Here is a 24,607-nt window from a genome sequence, read left to right as displayed (position 1 = left end):
CTGCTTAAAGCACCAACTCCTTTTGAATATCAAATACTGACAGGCATGGAAAAGCACTAATAATATCAACATGACAAAGGAGAAAGTTGCATCTAAAGTGCTTCCAACTCTTGGCTGCTAGAAACCCTGGCTCCAAAACTTTATAGAATGTGTGCACCCCTGTATATTGTATGTATTTCTCATCCTACTTTTCAGTTGCAAAGGAGTAGCAAGGAGGCTTACAAACTATTCTAGAAGTCCTCTTCCTGGACACACCACTCCTGCTTATCTACCAAGTTCTGTCCATCTCATGAATCTGATACAAGTGATTCATCTTGATCTCTTGACTCTATTAAAGAACCCCACTGCAAACTAGCAACCTGTAATTTAAATATTTGCAATTAATGAGAGCAAGAGTGCAGGAACAAACAAGTGCACTGCAGAAAATATGCATAATTTGTTTTTGATTTGTCATAAGCTAGTGCTCCAGTTTTTATGTCAGCATGCACTCCTGTCCATGGACTTCCTTGTAGAATAAGAGTATTTATTATTTAAGCAACTTTTATTTTAGTAGTTGTCCCCTTGATAAGATCACTGAATAGCATGAAGGGAAATTCTGATATTTCCATAATGAGGACAATTGCTAGCAAGGGCACATTCCTCTTCCTGGACACTAATAATTTAAAGTGAGTCATCCCAGGATGCAAGGCAACGTAGCTACCTAGTAGGTGCAACTACTGTCACATTTTTAAAATGCTGCTACATTTTCAGTAGTGTCAATTTTTTACTCTTAAGACAATGTAGTTTATGGTTACCACATCCCCCTTTGTTTTCCTTCTGATTATTATCATTGTTATTTTATGTATTTCCTTTATCTGTAGTATTCTGTAAAGTTTTTAATTGCATTTACTGATCTCTGATAGTAATAAACTAAACGGAACTAAATGGGATTACCACATCCCCTTGGCTCCAAGTTCTTATAAAAAACCTAAGATGAAATTAAGATCAGGGCTTTTTTTTTTTTTTATCTGGCTCTGATGCTGACTTGATCTAAGCACCTTGTACTTTCCACATCTTATTCATATTGTATACTAGAACAATCTATCTGGAGAAAAAAGGGGGGAAAGAAAAGCAACAGGATCTCTCCAACCAAAAGTTGCATGATTTACTTTGTGATCTACGGGGGTACATGACTTATTTGTGGCTTGGTACGTTTTTTTAAACCTGTAGCTAAGACAAGAATAGGAGGCAATAGTAACCACACAGCACAGCCCTGTTTTATTACATAGGTCATGTCTTAGCATTCATCTTCCACAAACAGCACATGCTTACTTTGGTATTACACATATGATAGGAATAATGATGCTGAGTTCTCGTTCTCTCTCTCTCTCTCTCTCTCTCTCTCTCTCTCTCTCTCTCTCTCTCTCACACACACACACACACACACACACACAAAACAGCTGTTCTTTTACCTGCTCTGTTTTGTGCATCACGCATTAGGACGGGTAGGCATCTTTACCTCTTCAGTTGTTGTTGTTGAACTGCAACTCCCATCTTCCCCAGCCATGATACATTGTGGCTGTGAATGATGGGAGTTGTAGTTCAACAACATCTGGAGAGCCAAGGTTGCCTATGCTTGCAATAGGTGCTGCAGAACTCTGCTGTGTGCTTATCAGACTGCACTGGATGGAATGCAGGACTAAATACTTTAAGGCACAATCTCGCATTCACAATTATATAAACATTATTGAAAAACATTTCTAGAGCCTTTTAAAATGGTTGACCCAACACGAGAAATTAGTAATACTGTAATCAGAAGTACCTTTTAAAAAGAGAGACACTAGGACAAGAACATCTAAACTGTACTTTCTTACAAGGTTTTAATGCCCATGCCCCAGCTGGCTTCTACATGAACTTCTGCCTAATCCTTATTTTGCACAAGTCATCTTGTTTTAACCGAGTCCACTTTGCTTCATAATACAAAATAAACCTCTCACTGTACTGAAAGTCATTATTGTAAGACAGTGATAGTTCTAATGTTCATACTCAGAAAATTGAGAACTTTGGAATTATTTAAAGTGGAAGATGCAATAAACAGCACAATAATAATGTAGGTGGTCTAAAGACCTGGCATGTTCATTCCAAAAGAGTAATTCACCTGCAGGATCCAAATGGATTCAGAATTGACAACTAACAGGAGAAAGCACTCTGAAAACATCTGATCAGTGTATTGTGCTACTGAAAGAAAAATGCAGCATTAGGAATCCGGATAGAGATGAAAACCAAAGCAGCAAATATCATGGCACTTTTATTACAAGTGCATCCATTCTGAGAATGTGGTCATTGCTAGAGAAGGGTTGCATCTTCATTTGCATGAGTGAAAGGAAATTATGCAAGGGGTCTTCCCCACCCCACTCCACTGCCCTGCCCTGAAAAATTGCTCCTAAGGCCGAAGGGCCTTCTGAATAGCGCACAGGCAGTATAGTTCAGAATGGTGCACAGGCAGCTGGGTGGGGGGGACTGGCCAGAAAAAGGTGGAGCCACTTTGTGTGCTTTTCCTTCCACTTGTGCAAGTTGGAATCCAAGCCAGTGTAGTGCTGGAATAGCAAATAAACTCTTTTGCTACATTGTGTGCCGTTCTGGCTACCATCTCAAAAAGGGATACAGAGACAAGAAGGTGGCCCAGAAAACTAGTGATTGGAGGATGGAACAAATTTTCCTTTAAAAGGAAAGGCTTAAATAACTGGGACATTTTAGCCTAAGAAAAGAAAAATGATTGAGCATTACTGATATTGATGAGATCATGCACAGAAAATATCTTGAGAATTTTAAGATACTGAGTAGAACATTAATTTAAAGTAGAGATTTGGTCTGCTGAAAGAGATAACCAGGAATTTAAGTAGTGCTTCACGTGATGCAAGATTAATTTAGAGTTCATTACCACAGATGTTATGAGGCCTTCCATTATAAACTGCTTTTAAAATTTATCTAACTTATTTATTTATTTTTACATTTCTATCCCACTTTTCCTCCGAGAAGCTCGGATTACCAAAATACATGAACAAGGATGTCTGTGGCTACCAGCAAAGTTAACCAGACACACAGTGCCTGTATCAAGAAGATCCCAAAACTAAAGTGCACAGCAGGGATATCACCATTCTGTTTCACTTGTTTATGAACTTCCTTGTGGCATCCAAGCGCCCATAATCAAAACACAGAGCACCAACCATCAGTGGGACGAAAAACATGACAAGTCTTACATTTTTGTAATGAGTGTGAGAGTGTTTGTCACCCCCCAATATTCCTGTTATTCCAGTCAGCAGGGAGTCTCTCTTTGTACATAGAAAGTATCTCTCAAATCAACTATGATACAATTGCATGTGATGTACTAGTATTCTATGATAATCCCTGAAACCTTGGCCTGGTTAATTTACCTTTCAGAATGTGGAATAAAAGGTGAACTTCAAATACAGATGGAAAGAGCTGATGAAGGTTAATTTAAAGCAAATGAAGGAAAAATTAAAGATCCCAAGGACATCAATAAAAGCTATATCACAAATAATGGGCCACCCCTTTAACTAGGAAAATTTATTGTTTCTTTTGCTCCTAGTTGACAGAGCAGTTCCTTACCCTGAGTGTGTCCACCGAGCTGTGGAGGATTAAGAAACCACAAGAATGACACAAATTCTTCTCAAACAGTTTAATAGCAAATAAACAAAGGGAGGTACCACACTTGGCATATACAAAATGACTTCTTGTCGGTGTGTCTGTGCAATTAAAACAGCTTTAAGTTCCCCAGTGGGACAAAAAGAAACCACACAAAAGGAAGAAAATTCCTTAGTACATACTCGCTCGTTCCAAACTTGTAACAAAACTTTCATTTTTAAATCCACTACACAAACTCCGTGATCAGAAAAAGCAACATGTGCTTCTGCTTTTTTAAACCATTAAAGTAAAATCCATAATTTTCTACAGAGTACAACACAATTTCACACAAAAAAGACATTTTGTTTTGCAAATCAAACGAGAAAAAAGGAACAGCTCAAACAAGGTAAAGAAAAGCATTGCTACAACAGAATCACGACTGAGTTGATTAAATCCTGTTACTGCAGAACAGACTCTACATTTGGTCATAGTGGCAATTTGTTTTCTTGTCACATTTGTGAATCACTTTACATTGTTTTCTAGTAGAAAAGGCAAAAAACTGTACAAAACCCCTAGTGTTAAATACAATGTTTGTACCAATAAAAAAGCCCACAGGTTTGTTTCCAAAATGTAAATTTTCTTTTTTTTAAATTATTCACAAAAAGCAGCCAGAAATAAAAGGCAGCTGCTGCTTTACTGTCTCAAATCCATTAAAACCACCACAGAATAATTAAAACAACCAAAGTAAGAAAGGAAAGAAGAAAAAGGAACATCCAACGTTTGGCATTTTGGTTTTCTCCAGAGATTTTCTTTTCCACAGGATTCCCCAGAGTTCCTATTGGAACTGTATGCACATTGTAAAGAAATGTATTGGCAAAATTAATCAACACACTGCAGGGTCTTGGCCTCCCCTGCTATCAGACATCCCTGTGCATTGTGACTGTGAGTGAAGAGCAACCATCTCACAGCTGTATCCCCAGATAACGCAGCCATATCCCCTCTTCAGCAACTCTCACCCTCAAGAGGTGATGATTTCAAGATTGAGGGGAAAGCTACCTAGGTATATTTATCAAACAACCATGGAGAAGCATTATTACCCACCCTACAACGGGGCAGGATTTTTTCCCCCACCCCAAATAATGGAACTCACCCTCCAAATGGCCTAAAGTCAGGTCTCCCATATCCCCTTACTTTCTGAAGTTTTGCTTCACATTCCCTCCTCCTGCCAAAGCTCCTTCATCGCTTCCCAACCCCACTTTGCCCCTTGTGATTAGGCACCTACCACAGGACTTTCTTGTAGGTGCTGCAAAACCCAGTACTAAGTCCCAGCTTCTACAGTAGGTCGTACGTGCAGCAAGGCTGAAGCATGCTTCCCAGAGAAGGATAATCTGTCCTATTTCTTCATCAGGCCAGGGGTTGGGGGGAAAGAAAGAAACTGCATGACTCCTTACCCAATTTAAGAACAACAACAAAAAAAAACCAAAAACAAACTTTGTAAAGGAGATCCCCCAGCTAAGGCCCCTGAGAAAAGGAGCCGGGGTTGGTACCCTGTTCAGGTAACAGCTAGTAGGCTGTTATATTGTGCTTGTCACTTGGGGAAAGAGTCAGCAGTTGTGTGCCTAGGCTTACAGATTCCTTCTATGGGGTATGCAAAAACATGCTACTTCAAGTGTAAAGAATGGAGAGCAATCAAGCTTCCATCCACTGAGATTTGATGGTGTTAAACCTCAAAAAGCAAGTCACATATTAAACGAGAGGTACAAATTAAGGCTACCCCAAAAGAGCTTTTGCTCCAATGGATCTTAGAAGCAATATTACTGCAAACATCCCACATCTTCCATCCTACACCTTCTATCCCTGCCGCTGCCGCCACCACCACCGGAACAGTGCAATCAAGTCCCCTGAGACCTTTCCATAGCTGTGATGATAGAGCAAGGTGCAGATACTGTATAAAGCAGTCTAAATGCACAGGAGATGTCCTTACGTGACATATGACCACAAGTCTGGTATCCAAAAAGGATAGCTTTGAAGCCTGTTAAATTGCTCAGTTTTTGCACAAACTATAGAAAACAGAGGTGAAGGGTGTCTATATACGAGATTGTGAAGAACACAGCAGGAAACATGCAAAACGTTTACAAGGGCATTATTTGAGTTTTTAAAGAAAAAAGAAATCTCACATTTTGCTGAGGAGATTGTAGTTACAAAAAACTAAGCATGCTAGGGTTTAACAAAATACAACATCAACTTTGATTAAACTTTCACTGCAGACAAAGGCTGATAATCACACAGGAAGGAAAAAACAGTAAGTGCCAGGGCAAAAATGCAGCTACAATCAGGAGAAAGTGTAGTTCAAGTGTTTTCTGCTGAGGCTACTCAAGTCAAAGAATACATGCTGTCTCCTCAAGCACAGAAAGTAGATTCAGCAAAATGTGACCAGAAGCCTCCTGAAAGTTTTAAGTTGCATCATTTTACTTTTTCCTTCAGATTTGTTTCAAAACTAAGCACACAGAAAAAACTAAGCCTAGAAAGTGATTGGCTGTATGTTCACAGAAATACAAATACTCCACGAGGTATGCTAGCAAGGCTGCTCTGAAGACAGTTACAAAGAATCAGAATCACAAAATCAAGTGGTTATCTTACGAAGTTCTAGAAAAATAGAATTCTTTTATATTCAAATGCAAGTTTAAATATTCCCCTTCAGCAGTCTTTCTAGCAAAACCAATTTGGCAGCACAAAAAAAGAAAGAAAAAAGAAACAAACATAATAAAAATACACATCAGCATCAAAAGTCAACACAAGGTCAAAGGTGAGAGTTCAAGCATCAGAGAAGCTGAAGAGACAAGGATTTGGACGATGTACTTGAACGCCACATCGACATGCTTTAGGCACAACGATGAACAAACGGCAGGAATCTAGAAAAAAACAAACCAGAAAGAAGGAGACCCACTGAGTTACACAGAGCAGTACATCCAAACAGAGAGAGAGAGAGAGAGAGAAAGAAAGAACACAGGAATGGGCACTGTACAATGAGACCTCTTGGGGAGGGGAGTTGACAGGGAAGGGCAGCACATGCCAACAATGAACAAGTAGAAGTTGAAGTGCATAAAGAACACCAAATAAATGTCAAAACTGTCAGAAACCAAATGGAAGCAGAGGCTGGGGATTCCCTTTAGACACTGGGGACAGAACGGACTATGGCTTAGTGGCATACACAAACAGCTATGCATTCACCACAGTCCTGAGTCAGTATTCCTGCTAGCTCTGCTTGACGAGGACAACACAGTAAACCCTTCCTCTTCTCCTAGAACCTGACTCTAAAAAATGTGGTTCCAGGCAGATTAAGATCCTAAGAGGCAGAAGACATAGAAGGATTCACTGGGAGATTGACGGTTGAGATGCTTTCTTCTTTCCTATCACATGACATGCTTAGGCAGTAGTAGCCCAAAACATCCATCTGCTTTGTTTCAGCTATTCTTTAGAAAACAAGGATGCTGGTTGTTAGTTTTGGAACCAAGAAAAAGATCACATAGGTTACACAAGTGGAACTGAAACCTCTATAAAATAGGAAGGAATTAAGACTTGACTGCAAGTTACGACTTGCCCCAGCTAAGCCCTTTTTACTACGAGACCTGCAAAGAAACTCTCTTTTGCTACTTTTTCAATAAATAAATCTTGTTTCCTGACTTTGAGGAGGAGGAATTCTGGACTCTCAGAAGCTCTAGAGTCACTGTTACCAGTTTGAGTGGAGGGCATTTTGAGTGGACAGCATCGTGAGAGAGGTTTTTGGATCTGGCAGAATCTCTAATATGGGGTAGAACACAAGGGATGTAATTTTGTGAAGACAAATGCATTAAAATATTCAGAAAACATTTCTTTTCAAAGAGGATATACATGGAAAACGGACTGAGGCAGCATATGTTTATATGGGGAAAAAGAGCTCGTTAAGTCTGTCCTAATTTCCATGCCAATTATAGTCAAAGGACATATTACAATATCCTGAATTAAACATAGTTGCATTTTAGCTCACTGAACCAAAGCATCCTTCTATTTATATGTGTGAGCTCCCAATGGATACTAATCTACAATTTCTGTTTAAAAGTACTAAGCTATAATAGGGTAGTTAATTTTAGAATTATCTTGGTTGGAAAACACACACATTGCATTTAAGGAAGGAACATGGGGTTAACCAAAGTTAACTGTGCCAGGCTTCAAAAAGAAAAGCCTTCTTGAGATTTTTGTTCTTATGTAGTACAGTAAGTAGTGCCTAAAAAGTAGATATTCCGCCACATGCACACATTCAGAATAATTTGACACACACACTCGCTCACTCAAAAAGGTTACAGGGGAAATACAAATAATCATATGGCTAATTCAAGAGCAGTTATCCAGAGTTGATTATTTTTTTACTACAAAAATAAGGCTTTTTTGGGAAAACAAAACCTCATTATTTGCTTGATGAATGTAAAATCTGCCCCAAATACTATTTAGTTTAATATGCCTACATTTATTCATTCCAATTTCATGTCTACATTTACCAAACATGCTAATTATATTCCAAGAACATTCAGTCTAAAGTATATCTAAAATTATGTTCAAGGTTAAATACTGATCTATCAATTGATTGTATTTTTAACAAAATCAATGTGCTTTTCCAATTTGAGCTCTTTCACTGGCCAGACACACACCTGATCAGAATATGAGCAAACTAATATTCAGGGCTTTCTGCCAGAATTTGGAAAGGGAAAGTGGGGGAGGGTGGAAGATAAATGCAGGAAAAAACCCCAGCGCAGCAGATTGGACTCCAATCCAAGAGGCAATTTTTTCTGTGTAAGATTAACCTCTTTGCTGAGAGACACCCTAGTAGCCACACTTAATTTTATTATTCTTTTCTTCAAAGCACCCATGGACAGATCAGTAGAGCGAGTGAAACTAAGAAGACAGGCATATTTTGGTTCAAGTCTTCAAGCTTGAGTAATTTATGGCAGTACCATTGAAGGCACAAGAACTTTGCCAATATATTCCAAAAACCTAATTTTTGGACTTTTAACCTGGATAGATTTGCTTTGGTAACAGTGTTGTGTTGGATGCGGGCACCTGCATGAAACATGCTCCTTAGAAAATATTATAGAACAATCTATGCCCAAGTGGTATCTTAATTCAGCAAGAGGTTAATTTGCCTCACAGTGTTCATGAGGAGAGTGCACAGACAGGTTATGAAGATTATGAATGACCACTAAATAAAGTGACTGAAGACTGAATGGATTATTCATGGAAACATGGCTGAAAGTGAAACAGGGACTCAGAAGGCAGGGGACAGAGGTGGTACTGGGAGGAGTGACTATAGCGAAACTTTAGCACAGCTTTCCTCTTCCACTGGTTCACAGCATTAATTCTTTTCCTATTTAGCTGTTTATCCAGCTGCAAACAGGCCACTGAAAGTCAGTAGTTTTAATCATGCACTTTGTCGCATGTATGTGTAAAACAATCACATTCAGGATTATGCAAAACCCCGGTCTTTTCCAGTGAAATAATTTAGGTAATAAATATTCTCCACCCTGGAGCAGTATAAAACTTCTATAAAAATAGAAACAACATTCTTGGTTATATCAGGTTGCAACTGGAGCAGCTGCTCCCAACCATGACCTTTTTTTACTTCTTCTGAAAAGTATATTATTTATAAAAAAAATCCCATGACAACTCTGGAAGCCTCAACACTCCAACACTTTTTTTCTCAGAATATCAGGACACAATTATCCTAGTGCACAAAATTCAAAGATATACAAGTTCACCTAAGTGTATGCATATGCTTCTGAATAGACCCAAATAATCAACAGAAGGGTACCGTATGCCAGCATAAATGGGAATTTTGCCAGTCTGACCATTCAGCCTTTTTGTGTGCTTTATAATACTGAGGGTACTAATCCACCCACTGAGTATTGCATCAACAATACTTCCAAAATTCACCAGAAAAGATCGCTAGAACCTGAGATGAATGGCCTTAAAACAACTTCAACTGCTAAAGTTTAGGACACCAGGGGACCCAGTCCCTGATTATGCCCAATTCTCCTAGCGGGTTTTACAGTGCCTGGCACATTTTACAATAGCATTTCAGGCTTGATGAGCCTTGTGCCTCATTCCTGATGGAGTAAACAGGAAACCAAATGTCTGTATCTGCTTCCGCTTAACACCTGACTCCCAAGTACAATGTTTGTGGGTTGGTTGGTGTACAGTGAAAAAGCACGATCACCAAATGGGAACACAAGAAGAGTAAGTTGGGGAAGGAAAAGTAAACTGAATCTGTACATAACACTGTAAACTTCCCCACTGATAATGTGGCTTTTTGTGGCTCTAGGGATAGGTTCTACTGTGATTTCTTGCCATGGCTCAGGCCAGAATGTCAAAGTTCCCTTTAGTCCCATTTCATCAGTGTGAACAAAAATAATACTTTGGCAAATTAAAAAATGTGTGGGGAAAAGTAGGTGCGTATCAGAAAGGGGAGAATTTCAACTCTGAGTTAACAGGCACTGGACTGCAGACAATATATGGAAGTAAGGATTAAGATTCTGTAAAGATTCAGCACTTCCTGTGTAACCCTCTGTCATGCACTCAAAGGAAAACTGCAGTGTAGCAAGATGGTAATATATATGGGAAAATAAATTTATATAAGCAAACTAACTAATGATCTTTGGGACAGTAGGATTCTGGAGACTGCAGTTTTCACTTCTAGAAAGTGCTCAAGAAAGCATAATACCAAAAATCGGAGCAACTTCAGCTTATTCAAGAACTGTCAGTTTAGTACTTACAGTTTAAACTGTGTTTTGAGAGAACTAATTCTAGTAACATCTTGTATGTACAAGCTATAAAACTGGGGCAGAAGAAAGAAGTTTGCAGCAGATCATGAATTAAAACCAAGAGTTCTTGTCTTACAGTGTGTGCTTTTGCATTAATGTTTCAAGCCAAGTTTCCATTAATCAGGAAACCCTGAGAAATTGGCTGTATTTGATTTTTAGAAGACTGCTCTACTTGGATTTAAATGTTTGATCAAGAGACATCACTGGATGATTTTGTAAGCTGCCACCACACTCACTGCACTATACAAAAGTGCCACTGCATTATAATTACAGTACTGTAGTTTTCCTTTAAGACATGAATATTTTTGCCCAATTATTTTTCTCCTGCTCTAGAGACTCACTCAGTATATACTCATTCCTCATATAAGGCATTTACTAAATAAAGCTGGGAAAATGAGTTTGGCAAAGGCTTCTTGGGGTTCGTTCACTGCCCAGCTGCCAAATACTTTGGATACAGATTATCCCACTGCTTTTGATGATCATTTGGGGTCTGGCAATGGATCTGCTCCCCTTCTCCTCCTCCTGTATCAATTCCAAAAGTCATGCAGTATCAGTTTCAATTGTAGCTGCTATCTTCCCTTCCCCACAAGGCGGCTGGCATTGGTCCTTCTTAACACACAATGGTTACAAACACAGCAAACTTTTAAAAAATAATCAGCAATATGGCACCTAAACTCCAAAGTAAAACACTGGAAACAAAAGCACAAACTTGTCCTCCATCCGTAGAAGAATTCCCAGTAGAGGCTGCAGCCGAGTCTTCAGGGGAAGATGTGCCAGATAGAATGACATGAATCGGCTTCCACGACTGTAAAAATACAGCCTTAAAGTGTTTTTGAATCACCAAGCGCGCTCCTCCCCAACTTACCAGAAGATCCTTCTCACTCCAGTTCCAGAGGGGAGGGGCGCTCAGTATGGCTTGCTGTCATTCTTAGAGCGCTTGAGCTGTACTTTCAGTCGCTTCATGCCAATTTGAAATCCATTCATTGACTGGATGGCAGCCTGTGCCGAGACTGGATTGTCATAACTTACAAAACCTAGAAAAGGAAAACAGAGTAGGATCACATTAAAACCACTGAATGGGGGAGGGAGGAATAACTGATGCAGTATATTCAATTTTAGAACTTCAGCAAAGCTTGCTGAAGTCTGCAAACTGTTACTTTGCTCCAGGTAAAGCATGCAGGATGGTGAAGGATTTAAACACACATAAGCAAAGGTTCCCTATGAAATGACTCCCAAAAATACATCCTGATTTCGGCTGTGGTATATCCTATAACATAACTGGATACGAGTGCTCACTATGGTAAGATAATGAAGTGTAATCATCATCATCATCAGTTTTATTATGGCCATTGGCCAGCAAAAATAACAGCAATAAACATACTCAACACATCAATAAAACAATGCTAAAACACAATATGACAGATTACAATCAATAATAATAAATTATTTAAAAACAACAGACAGCTCTCGCAGTTAGGCACTTAATAGGGACCTCAACCTAATGGCAATATAGAAGAATTTAGCCACAACTGCTGTAGTCCCAGGGCTCAAATCCACGAGGCAGTAATAAGTATAAAAGAGATCACACCTTCCATAATGAAGTGTAAAATAAAATAGAGTCTCATTCTTTCTGCACCTGCAGTTATGCAAGCCTCTATCAGAAAGCATGAATATGCACATGTTCATTAGCTTTCGATTTATATTCAGTAGTAACAGTAATTGTAAAAAAAGTTAAAAAGCATTATAGCAGCCCTGCACAACATAAGGCCCAGGGGTCAGAACTGGCCCACAGGGACCTCCTCGTTGGCTCACAGGTAGCCAGCAACAGCAGGGGCCATGAAGACAGGTTGCTTACCTGTAACAGGTGATCTTGGGGTGATTATCCAACATGGGTAATGCACTGGCAGAGTAGCCCTGCAGAAAGATTTCACAGCTCCTCTAGGAGCTCTGAAGGTCCGCCCTTTGCATGCACTTGGTATCTTGGGCAGCAGAGCGCCTGTAGCTCAGTTCCTGGTCAAAGAAAGAGAGGTCTTTTCTTTGCTGAAAATATTGAAGGTAACTGACTAGACATAACATCCAAGCAGTGGGGAGGCTGGGTGCGTGTTGTGAATGATCCAGGATCACCCAAAGACCACCTGTTACAGGTAAGCAACCTGTTTATCTTTACAGTGATCTGGAATCATTACCAACATGGATGATTAACAAGCTCACCAAGGAGGTGGCTGAGTGCGACGATGTTATTAAATAACTTTCTTTAAAGTTGTCTATCTTAAATTAGCCTCAGATGCTGTCTGGATATCAGTGGCATAGTGCTTTATGAACAGTAGGTTAGAAGACCATATGGCTGCTTTACAAACGTCCATAATGCTAATTCCAGACATAAGTGCCGCAGAGGTAGCTATAGCCCTGGTTGAATGGGCTTTAATAGTTGGAGGTTTTGCTCCCGGAAGTTTTTAAACACAGGAAAGTGAGTTCTCTGAGCCAATGAGAAATCTTTGAATGGCTATAGTGTTGCCCCTGTTATGACTTTTGAAGGTGATGAATCTTTGTCATCCTTTGGTTCTGTCCATATAGAAAAGAAGGGCCCTATGGATATGCAGAGAGTGGAGGGATCATTCCAGAGCGGAGGTAGGATTCAAGAAAAACACAGGGGAGAATAATATCCTGGTTGATATGGAAGTCAAAAATTATTTTAGGGACAAAGGAGGGATCAATCCACATTACTACTTTGTCAGGAAAGTACTTAGTATAGGGGTAGGGTGGGGTGTCTAACCTTAATGCAGTAAATTCACTGACTCTCCTTGCAGATGTTTTAGGTTATAGCTACCTAAAAGGCCATTTTTAGTGTTAGCGATTTCAGCGAGGAAAAGGGCAAGGGGTTCAAATGGCACCTCTGTCAAAGAAGAAAGTATTAAGAAAGGTTCCAAGGTTCTATAGGTTTCTTCATTGGTGGAAACAAGTTGTTAATACCTCTTAGGAACCTCTTGGAGTCAGGGTGGGAGAAGAGTGTTTTAGCGCCCTAGCCTGAGTGAGTAGTTGAAAGAGCCACCATGTGGACTTTAATAGAAGAGTTAGAAAGTCCTAACTGCTTCAGGGAAGTAAGACTTCCCTGAGCTTGTCTTATAGAGTCCTGGGAAGGGTCAAAATTTTTGTTTTTAGCATACTGGGCTACTCGAGACACAGTCTACTACAAGTGAATTTGGAGAAGAATGCTTAAAGACAAAGGGACAAACCTCCTCTTGTGTCTCATAAAAATTCTCAAGATGCTTAGACGCTGAGCTTGAAGATGATGGTGCATCCCAGGTGGATGTGGAGGAATTGGCAAGAACTGGTAACATTGGTTATGCTGCCGGTTGCGCAGCAGAGCTAGATGACATCAAGTCATAAACCGGATCCTTGACTTCTGGGGCTGGGTATTTTAATTCTAAGCCCACGACTCTTGCCATTTCAGACACGTGAATATGGTATGACTTAGTTTGCTATGTTGGGGTGTTAGAAATTTAGTTTGGGACATTTTCCTCTGGTAAAGAGTCAGAAGGATTCTCAGTTTGGACAGAACCATCTTCTGAATCAGAACTTGGGGTGTACTCGTAATCTGATTTATCTTCCTCAGGTACCAAGGGCGGATTCTGATCCCTTAAAGAAAGAACAATCTGGACATTGGTTGAGTTTCCAACATCGGTCCCTGTTGGACCTTGTGTAGGCTCTAAGGGGGGTTGAGGTATGGGAGGGTGATTTGGTGGTAAGCCCCTTCTCAGTTAGCTTTGAGTTTTCAACTTCCAGTCTGAATTCATCATAGTCATATGGTAACAATGGAGATGACCCAAGGATCTCCAAATTAACCAAATCTGCGAAAATAGCCAGGATCCAGGACTCCTGGGGAGCTCCATATGTTTCCTAAAGGAGGAACTGCCAAGTATAGAATAGTGATCTCTCTCCTTCCAAGGGTAAGAAGGTATGTAGGATGAAGAAGAGGATGGTGTTACTCTATAGCAGGATATGCTGATGGGGTTTTTGGAATTAGCACTAGATCTGAGCCCAGGTGCTCATCAACATCCAAACCATGGAGAGGAAACCCTTTGAAGGTGAAACTAGACGGTATATTATTCATAGAACCCAGAATTGATTCTATATCATTTAATAGAGGAAGATCTCTGGACATCTAAAGTGTAGAAGGAAAGTTGATGCAGAAACTGGGAGTAAACGTAGCACTCTTTGCAGCCACAGTATGTGCTTCAGGTTGCATTGTGGAGGTGCTGACGATGTTAGGTATTGAAGTTGCCACTGTTGAAGGCTGTGTAGCAAGAGAATAGTCATCAATACCTGTGTCTATGTCGGCTAAGGTGTCTGTATCAGTGTCGATGTCAGTGTCAATGTGGGGTTGGGGTTGGAATCAAGCTTGAGAAGAGGCAGCACTAGATGAGACATAATGAATAATGGAAACAGAAGGGGTCCCAAACCTCCAAAGAGTTTTCCATGGATAAGGCGTCTGATGTCGGTGCTGAATTACGATCAAAGGGGGGAAGAGTTTGATGTCTGTCCCTTGCAACTTTTGATAATGAATGGCGGGTCGATGTTGATGTTGGATGATTTGCAGTCTCCAGTGTTGGGGTTGTCAATTTTGGGATCAAAGTTGAGGAGGAAGTCCTTTTGTATTCAGAAGCTGAGTGTAATGAGAGGTCTTCCTCATGATGTTTCTGCTTCTTATGATGCTTGTGATGTCCTTCCTTGGAGACATCACAGGGCATTTAAAAGACTTCCTTAGAGTGCTCCTAGGGGTGTGCACAAAACTGGTTGGTCCGGTTTTGCACCTGCTCAACCCCCACACCTCGTTCAGTGGTGGGGTTCAAATTATTATTATTATTATTTTAAAAAATCAATTTAACCCCTCAGGGGGCACTGCCATGGCCACAGATGGGTCTCCAGAGGTTCCCCCTCCCCTGCTGGCCTCCATTATCATCACCAGAAAATGCCCATTTCGGGTGGTTTTTGGCTTGTTTAGTGCCTGCCTTCCATCGCAGCAGCCATTTTGAAGGTCGCAACGCATATACAATGGGCCTCTGCGTGGCTGGACCACTGGGTCATCCGGCCACGCAGACAATATGATCTTCTCCCAAACAGAGCAAATACTGATCATGTTTGTCTGATAACGGTAGGGTTCCCTTGCAAGATGAACACTTTAAAAAGTTTTCCAAGTGTCCAAAACGATAGGAAAGAGAGTAGTCGAGGCCTTAGAATCTAAACCAATACTTTGAATTTCCACAGGAGCAGAGATGAAAACGAAGAGCAAAACTTAAAAGAGGAACACGCTGAGGCAGTTGAAAAGGAACTGAATTTCTGGTGCTCTGCTGCCCAAGATACCGAGTGCATTCTGCGCGTGAAGGGCATGGCTTCACTGCACCTAGAAGAGCTATGAAATCCTTCCGCAGGGCTACTGAGCAGATGCATTACCCATGTTGGGAATGATCCTGGATCACCATAAAGATCTTGACATTTGTATGGGGCTGGCAGAATCAGATGCCCCACTGAGCAGGCACAGGGCTTATTTTCTGGGCACTCTGTTGGTAAAAACTGTGGGCCCTGGGGTGGGGGAGAGAAAGACCCACAAATAACTAGTAATTGTTTTAATTAATACTTATTTTTATTTTACAATTAGTTTTACTGCAACAATTAGTGTACCAACAATTGATCTTGCGCCCCTCCCCCCGCAACACCAAGTCATGGTTGGTTCCAGTCCACTGAGCATTTGAGTTGTGCATCTCTGCATTACAGCAATACAATACAGAGTATTATAAGCAACCAAAATAGGTTTCAAGTTTGAACAAGTGTTTTACTCACTAAATTGCAGGAAAGGGAAGGGCTCTGCCAAGTTACTTCTTGCTAAATTTAAATTTCTATTCCCAGAATGGCAAAAAACATCACCACTAAATATGTGTGGCTGCAATCCTATACTCAGTTAAACACATAAGCTTCACAGATATAAATGGTAATCGTGTACATACAAATTGTGTTAGGACTGAAGCCACAGGAAGATTACAGAAACAAGAGCGCTAAGTAAACTGAATCAGCATATTATTTAAACTTTTTATGTTCCAAAGAAATCTGTACATGCACATATACAACATATACAACAGTGGTCAACTTTCACTTCTGGAAGCAGCCCCTCATGTCATATGGAGTACCATCCGGAAAGTGCTCTAAGCTTTGGGGTGGTGTAGGAGGGCAGCCACTCAACAGGGGAGCTGAAAAGCCCCTGGGAAAATACCATGTATAGCGCTTTGGATGGTAGCCATGGTTTTTATGGTTTAGCACTGTAGCTTTGTGTATTCCTCAAACCAATAGGTGGTATAGCGGTTTTATTAATATCATGAGTGTGGTTAAAAGACACAATATTACATATTTTATATTCAAAACAAATTCATATTCCAGTAACATGAACATATAGATAATTGAATGGAATGAGAGTATACACAAAGAGATTAAGTACTAAAGCTAAGGGATGGGAAAGGAAATTTAGAATCAACACATTTGCAAAAAAAAGCTCTTTTCAAAAAGACTGCTTTATCTTGCAGTCTTCCCATCATGGCAGGGAAAGATAGGCATTTTCTCCTTCAACCCTAGAAGAGACCTGCATAACTTGTGGTAACAAGTTATCCACTTAAATACATGTTAGTTGATTGTGTATGTTTTAGTTTATGAAATATGCATGAATTTGTACATGTGTAAAAACAACAGTTCTGAAGTAAGAAGCATACTTTTTAAGATGATGTCTGTATGTGTCCTAGCAGACATTACCTTAGAAGAGACACTCCTGCTGCATGAGAGAAAAGTGGGAATGCCTCTTAAGATGCAGCCTGTCATCTTCAGTTTTTAGAAACTGGTAGTATTAGGAATGTTTTACATCTACAATTCTGTTTCATGTGCTTAATTTGTTGAACAGACACACACAAAGAATTACAGTTATTCTTAAAACCCTGTGGAAGTTTCTCAGTCATTGTCATTTATGATCACTGTTACTGAAAGATGCATGTCTTTATATTTGATACTGAAAAACTTCCAACCCTGCAGACTGTGAAGAATGTGGGAGGCCACATTACACAACTTAGTGGACATTATGGTGGGACATAGATGTTCATAATAAATAAATGCACTAGGCTAGTCACAAATTGTGAAGGCCTGTCCTACAGTCAAGTAAATCTTTACAAATGACAGCAAACTAGTGTTTGTCAGTGGACTAGAAAAAAATGATGCACATTTTATTTTTTATGGTTCAAGGTTCCTAGCATGTTATAAAGAACTCTCAGTTTTAAAGGACTCTTGCTGTTTAGAGCTGAAAGATATTTTCATCATCTCATCCCCCACTCCCCCTGCCAAGACAGGGCTCTTCAGAACTAATCTACCCTAACCAACTTTCTGGGGTAAAGGAATTAAGAATATTTCCAGATATGGGATGAAAACAGCTACCCTCCCTCCACTATTTCAAGGGCCTCAATGTATTTTCTGAGATAAACCTCCCCCTCTCAAATGGTTTGATAAACAGATTGCTCACCTGTAACTTTTGATCTGGTAGTGATCTGTTGCAATCATAAGAGTGGGTTCTGCGCCTGTGCGGGTCCATTCGGGCAGAATTAACTAGCTCCTCGAAGTGCTTAACCCCGCCCCTTGGACGTGGTGCATTTCCTCAGTTTTGGCAGGCTAGTGTTTTCTCCTCAGTTCCTGGAAAACCGAGTGTCTTATGGAAGCAGTGTACATTTCTACAAGCTAAGTAGTGTCTTTTTATTCGGCAAATATACATATTGTCACTTCGCATACTGCAGTGGGGCCAGTGGAAGGGTCTTATGACTGCAACGGATCACTACCAGATCAAAAGTTACAGGTGAGCAGCCTGTTTATCTGGATCATGATCCATTGCACTTATGAGAGTGTGGACTAACGAGCTGTCAGTCTGGAGGCGGGTGCAGTATGCTAAGGTAAGACCCTTTTCAGCACCTCGCCCCCCGAAGTTGGCCTGAGCTGCAAAGTGAAGGTCCAAAGCGTAATGCTTGACAAAGGTATGCTCAGAAGACCAGGTTGCTGCAGCGCAGATCTCTCTGAGCATGATTCGTGACATGTGGGCAGCAGAAGTTGCATAAGCCCTAGTAGAATGGGCACTTATGGTTTTAGGAGGCTCCACTTTTTGGTGCTTGTAAGCAATAAATAACTCCATGATCCAGTGGGAGAGTCTCTATCTTGATATCTGGTAGTCTTTCGCGTTATCTTTTTGTCTTTCTCTAGCCTTTTTGTCTTTCTCTAGGGCTTGGTCAGTTTCAAGTAGAAGAGAGCACATATCACATCCAGGGAATGCAACAAGCGCTCAAGAGGTGTTGAGAGATTCCAGAAGAAGGTAGGTAAAATGATATCACTATTAATATGGAAATCAGTGATTACTTTAGGCCTGAATTTGGTGTCTAAGCGAAGCACCACTTTGTCTTCATGAAACTTAGCATAGGGGACATCTATTTGGAGAGCATTTAGCTTGCTGACACGGCGAGCTGACGTTATGGCTAATAAAAAGACAGTTTTCAACGTTACCAACTTAGGAGATGCTGTAGCAGGGCTTGAACAGAGGCTCCGTCAGGGCCGATAGGACGAGGGACAGGCTCCACTGATCAGTGGGCCACTGAATAGGCAGGTAAAGGTTATTTAACCCCTTAAGGAATCTTTTGAGTCTGGATGAAGGAGATGGTCTTCCCATCCCATCTGGGATGGTGAGCAGAAATAGCTGCCAGGTGAACCTTGAAGGAAACACTGGCCAGGTTACGGTGCTTCAGAGATCTGAGGTAAAGCAATACATCCTGTAAAGCAATACGCATCCCCTCTCGGCCGCAGCAGATGCCAGCACTCAAGCAGTACTGGGGGAACTTCTTGTTTGTCAGCATAGCAAATAGGTCGATTTGTGGTGTACTCCAGACCCGGAACAATGGATGGAAGTATTGGAGATTGACCTCCCATTCATGTTGCCACAGATAAAGTGAGGACCTGCTGAGATGGTCTGCCAAGATGTTGTCCACTCCTTTGATGTGAATCAGGCCTATTTGTCGTGCTATTGCCCAGTTCCAAATTTGCAGACTGAGCATGCAAAGGAAGCAGGAGACCATCCCTCCTTGAAGATTCATGTAAATGATCACAGTAGTATTGTCTAGGCTGACTTGGACGAGCTTGCCTGTTAGGGTCAGCTGGAAGGATTTGACAGCCTGAAACACTGCCAGGAGTTCCAAGAAGTTTATGTGCATCTGGCATTGCTTTGGTGACCACAGGCCTTGAGTTTGAAGATCCCTGCAATGGGCTCCCAGCCCCATAATGACGCATCCATCCTCAACCAAGCCAAAGGTTGGGGTACCCGGAAGGGAACTCTGGACAGCAGGTTGATCTGTTTTGTCCACCACTGTAGGGACACAAGGACTGGCAGTGGAATTTTTAAGTGCAGCTGCACATTGTCCACATTCGGACAAAGTACAAACATAACCAAAGTTGAAGACAACAGAGATGTAGTTTGGCAAAGTGCACAGTGGAGTTGCACAATGCCATCAGGCTCAGCAGTTTCTGAACTTCATGGGCTTTTTGTCTGGGTTGCATCACAAAGGAAGTCACTAGTGCCTAGATGCGTAGGAAATGTATCTCAGGTAGAAATGCACGTTGCAACTGTTCATCGAGGACCGCTCCTAGGTAGTCTATGAGTTTGACAGGTTCCAGTCTGGACTTTGTCCAGTTGACCTGAATGCCCAGATCCTCAGGTAAACAAAGGACTGTCAAGACTTGCAAAGTTAACTCTTCTTTTTGTCTTCCTGCCAGGAGCCAATTGTTGAGGTACGGAAAAATGGTTAGGCCCTGTGCCTGAAGGTGAGCCACAATGATGGTCATGCATTTCGTAAATACACGTTGTGCTATCGCCAGTCCAAATGGCAGGACATTATACCGGTAGGCATGGTGTCTCATTGTAAACCTTAGAAATTGTCTGTGGTTGGGTTGGATTCCGATGTGGAAGTAAGTGTCCGGGAGATCCAATGTTGCGAACCATTCCTCCCTGTGGAGAAGAGGAAGGATGCTCTGCAATGTTACCATGCGAAACTTACACATGTTCACATGACAGTTCAGCCAACGCAGGTCCATGATTGGTCTTAGTCTCCTGTCTCTTCATTTGGGGATCTGGAAGTAGCGGGAGTAAAACCCTCACAGCTGATTTGGCCACCGAACTGGCGATATCACCGCCTTGTCCAAGAGAGTCTGAACTTCCCCATCAGTAATGGGGATGCAGGCGTGTACTTGATCCCATTTAATGCCGGTAAGGTCTTGAATTCGATGGCATAGACCATTTGACTACGTGAAGGACCCAACGGTCTGATGTTATGTTGCTCCATGCGGCTAGGATGGTAGTTTGGAGAGAAGTCAATGGGGGTGATTCTTTCATGAGGTGAATCAGTGGACTGACCCTCTGATCAAAGATGCTGTTTGTTGGAGTCAGCAGGTTTAGGGTGCTGGCCCTGCAAGGCCCTAGACTTCTGGTTGAAAGGCTTCCTTCCAAAGCGTTGGTAAGGCTTGCGTAAGTCTCTCTTGTCCATCTGTTTATAAGAGTACTGCTGACGACCATATTGGTGGTACTTAGGAGTGTATGATTGGGCAGGTGACAAAAATTTTTTTGCCGTGGATTTTGGTTTCTTGATGGACTCTATCTTGAAATGCAAGAATGCAAGACAGGACGCTTAGGTACTGTGTCAGTCTCAAAAATTGGAAGAGTAAACTGCATCGATATTGAAGTCACAGAGGGAGCCGGAGGCGGCAATGGTATGACCTGTGTCGATATTGAGACTAACATCGCAGTCAGAGCAAGTAAATCTGGAGGAGTGACTTGCGTAGCTATTGGAACCACTGACGATGACAGTTGACGTCGAGCCTTCCAAAGCTTATAGTCCTGATGGAAGTCCAGGGGAATGTATATGCCTTTGTGCTGCATCTCCACAACCCTCTTCAGGAATCAAGCCTTGTGTGGAGACATAGTCTCTAGCTGTCCTCCAGATGTGTGGACTAGAAGGCTGCAGTGTCGAAAGCCGACTAGCCACAGAATGGATGGGCTGAAAAGTAGAATAAGTCGAAGTGCCCAGAGTTTTTGGTATTGAGAAAGTCATGCCCTCATCTTTGGCCTCGAGACCATGGCTCAAAAAGCTGTAGAAGATCGAGCTTGATGGTGTATTATAGCCAGAATCTAGCATGTTCAATAGTCACTGGGCATTGCTCAGTCCCAAACTGGCTTCCATGTCGTCATCTTCAATATCGATGCTAGAGGAAACTGGTGAGGGATGCAAAGCTTGTGGAGTCAGGTGAGCTACTGGTCAAGGCAACTGTATCGGTGTCATGGCTAGCAAGAGCACCAAGTAGAGGATGCAGTGGTCAGTACCACTCTTGATGCAGAGGTCGATGTTGATGTTCGGTGTTGAGCTGTTGGTGATGGACAATCCAGGACCTTGACTTCTGGGGTTGCAGGTCGAGGCATTGTCTGTGCCTATCGGAGTGTTGGAGATGGAGTGGCTCAGGATGTGGTGGAGGCCTCCTCAGTGGTAGACTGTGTGCTCTTATCCCGATGTTTATTGTGCGTTGGTGCCTCTCCGGGATCGGAGCCCCGATGCCGAGACTTATGCCTTTTACAATAGGATGAATCTTAGGTGGCTTTGGTGCTTTAAGAAGCTGCTGCGGAAGCTCGGGTTGAGGATTTAGACTGCGTGGCAGCAATAGTTGACTTTGGCTTCGGTATCACGCTCGATGTCGACTTCGACACCGTACTAGACGTTGAGGGCATGAGAACGGCGATCAGAAATCTTGTTATTGGGGTGCCAGGGTGGAGTGCTTTATCATAAAGGGATGCTCTTAGCCATAGCGCTCTATTTTTTCTTGTTTGCTGAGAGAAAGTTAAACAAATCTTACAGGTGAAGGTGTTGTGTTCTTCCCCCAAACACAGCAAACACAAATCATGATTGTCTGCTGATGCAAGTTTAGCATTGTAGCAAACATAGCATTTAAGTCTTTTTCTTATCCATAATGGGATTCAGAAATAAGCGGGGGGGAACTCAAGTACGAATGAAAGTCTGAGTCCAATCCAAGGTCGTAACCAAATTAGCCTCCCTTCCATTTCGACTAAGTTAAAGTATTTAAAGTAAGAATTGTCTGGTCCAGTCTGTCGTTACACGTAATCTAAACAATTTTTATTTCCCCCCTCGAAATTGTTCTGGTGCGAGGAGCTCACTGTCTGAGGTGCTGATACAATGGCGGTCAGAAAGGAACTGAGGAGAAAATGCCCAAACTGAAGAAATGCACCTTGTGCAAGGGGTGGGGCTAAGTGCTTCGAGGAGCTAGTCAATTCTACCCAAATGGTCCTGCACAGGTGCAGAGTCCACTCTTATGAGTGCAACGGATCACGATCCAGATATTTCTGTTCTCACCTACTTCTGCTAAATAAATAAATAAATAAATAAATAAATAAATAAATAAATAAATAAATAAATGGCTTGACCCAACGTACCAAAACACTTGCTCAGATTGGTCTGCTTGTCAATGAAAACCTTGGCAGAGACAACATTTCCAAATGGCATAAACATTTGCAGCAGGTCTTGGTCCCCAAACTCCTGGGGGAGGTGGTAGATGAACAGATTGGCTCCCTCTGGACCTTAAAAACATTAATTTAAAAATGAATTCAACAAAAGGACTACTTCCTGGGCCTTGACACTGAAGAAGCGATCCAAACCCATTCAGTTCCACCTAACTAGACTTTGTTATACAGGGTTAGGGTTATTAAGTCATTAAAACTCAGATGCTGCTTTGGTAGCAAAAACAAAAAGTCAGTCAGATTCATGGTAGAAAGTTGCCCCTAAGGGATATCAGAATGGGTTTTCTCAATCTATAATCAAATGTGGCTTTTCTTGGTTTCTCCCCCAGTGATTTTCCTTGACAATGTGTTTTATATTTCACAGTGAAATCAATACTGGTTCCCCTTGCCTGTTGCTGATGGGAGGCTACAGGATACAGAAATAAAAAGCTTAATCTCTTAAGAGGTAAGAAAAAGTCATACCCAAACACAATGATCAAGGGAATCCTGAAAGATGAAAGTGGATACAAAGACAGCTTCTGAGTTTCTTCACCTTTCCCACCCAAACCAATATTTCATTCATTTATTCATTCACCACCAAGCCTCAGCATTTTATACCAGTATGTGCACTCTCTACATTCTCAATAAATTCAGTACGTTTGATCTGGTGTAACAATGGCTAAGGGTGTTATCTATGAGTCAGGAAGTCCCCAGTTCAAATCCTATCTCAGCTTCAAACTTATTAGGTAGCCTTAGACAAGCCATTATTTGGAGTCACAGCTTCCCTCAACTCCAATGTGTAATGTGGAGATAATAATGCTGGCCTACCAGTTTTAAAAGACTGCTGTACAGATTAAGGTTAGTTTATGTCAAGTAGTCTGAACACTACACAGAAGTTAACTAATCTCCAAAATAAGGAGTCAGGAATTGTTATGGATGGAACAGAAGATAGAATACAAGTGATAAAATGAAATCTGTCCACTGAAAACACAAATGTAACTGGATGTTTGGGAATAGCTCAAGCCCAAGAGAAACTGTCTATGTGCAGTAGACATTTGATGGATAAGGCCAGAGAGGAAAAACATTTCACAGAATTTTTATCCATGGCTTCTATGATGCTAGCCCATTACAAAATGCTGCTCAAGAAAATGCATACAGCACAATGCCCCACTTGTTCGAGACCAGACTCTCCCACCTACCTTCTTTTTGACTTCCTGCTGCACCAATACTTTGCTGTGTTAACAGACTCTGGTTGTAGAGTGTGGGCAATGCAGCAGCGGCATATTGCTGGATCCCAGAGTAGGCCTGAGTTAGGGCCTCCATTGTGCTACCTGTGCCATTTGAGAGGCCACCACTGCCCAGTCCACCATTTAAGGCTGCCATTCCTTTGTAGAAAAACGGAATGCATATTAATAAATCATTGACTTGGCAACCATCTTTCAAAAGAATACTTTATGACTGAGTTACGAGACAACTCTGGAAAAACCTAAGGACAGCTTGTGCCAGCAGCCAGTCTTCT

At 41.5% G+C, this 24,607-nt stretch overlaps 1 protein-coding gene across 6 annotated transcripts in view; it reads right to left on the bottom strand.

Moving 5' to 3' along the window:
- Window positions 1–3,664: 3,664 nt before the first annotated feature.
- Window positions 3,665–24,607, bottom strand: part of CELF1 (CUGBP Elav-like family member 1) — an 81,354-nt gene continuing 60,411 nt past the window's right edge. For all 6 annotated transcript variants that reach the window (XM_053259899.1, XM_053259992.1, XM_053260081.1 and 3 more), the window contains 4 exons: window positions 24,288–24,473; window positions 23,026–23,169; window positions 11,341–11,509; window positions 3,665–6,536 (listed from right to left, as the gene is read on the bottom strand). In XM_053259899.1, the coding sequence (XP_053115874.1) occupies window positions 11,382–11,509; window positions 23,026–23,169; window positions 24,288–24,473 (458 nt within the window). In that variant the 3' untranslated portion in view covers window positions 3,665–6,536; window positions 11,341–11,381. The remainder of the gene's footprint in view (window positions 6,537–11,340; window positions 11,510–23,025; window positions 23,170–24,287; window positions 24,474–24,607) is intronic.

Source organism: Hemicordylus capensis, chromosome 1 (genome assembly GCF_027244095.1).
Source record: "Hemicordylus capensis ecotype Gifberg chromosome 1, rHemCap1.1.pri, whole genome shotgun sequence".
Classification (NCBI taxonomy): domain Eukaryota; kingdom Metazoa; phylum Chordata; class Lepidosauria; order Squamata; family Cordylidae; genus Hemicordylus; species Hemicordylus capensis.
Note: the sequence above shows the minus strand (reverse complement) of the source record. Positions and strands in the feature narration are given on the sequence as shown.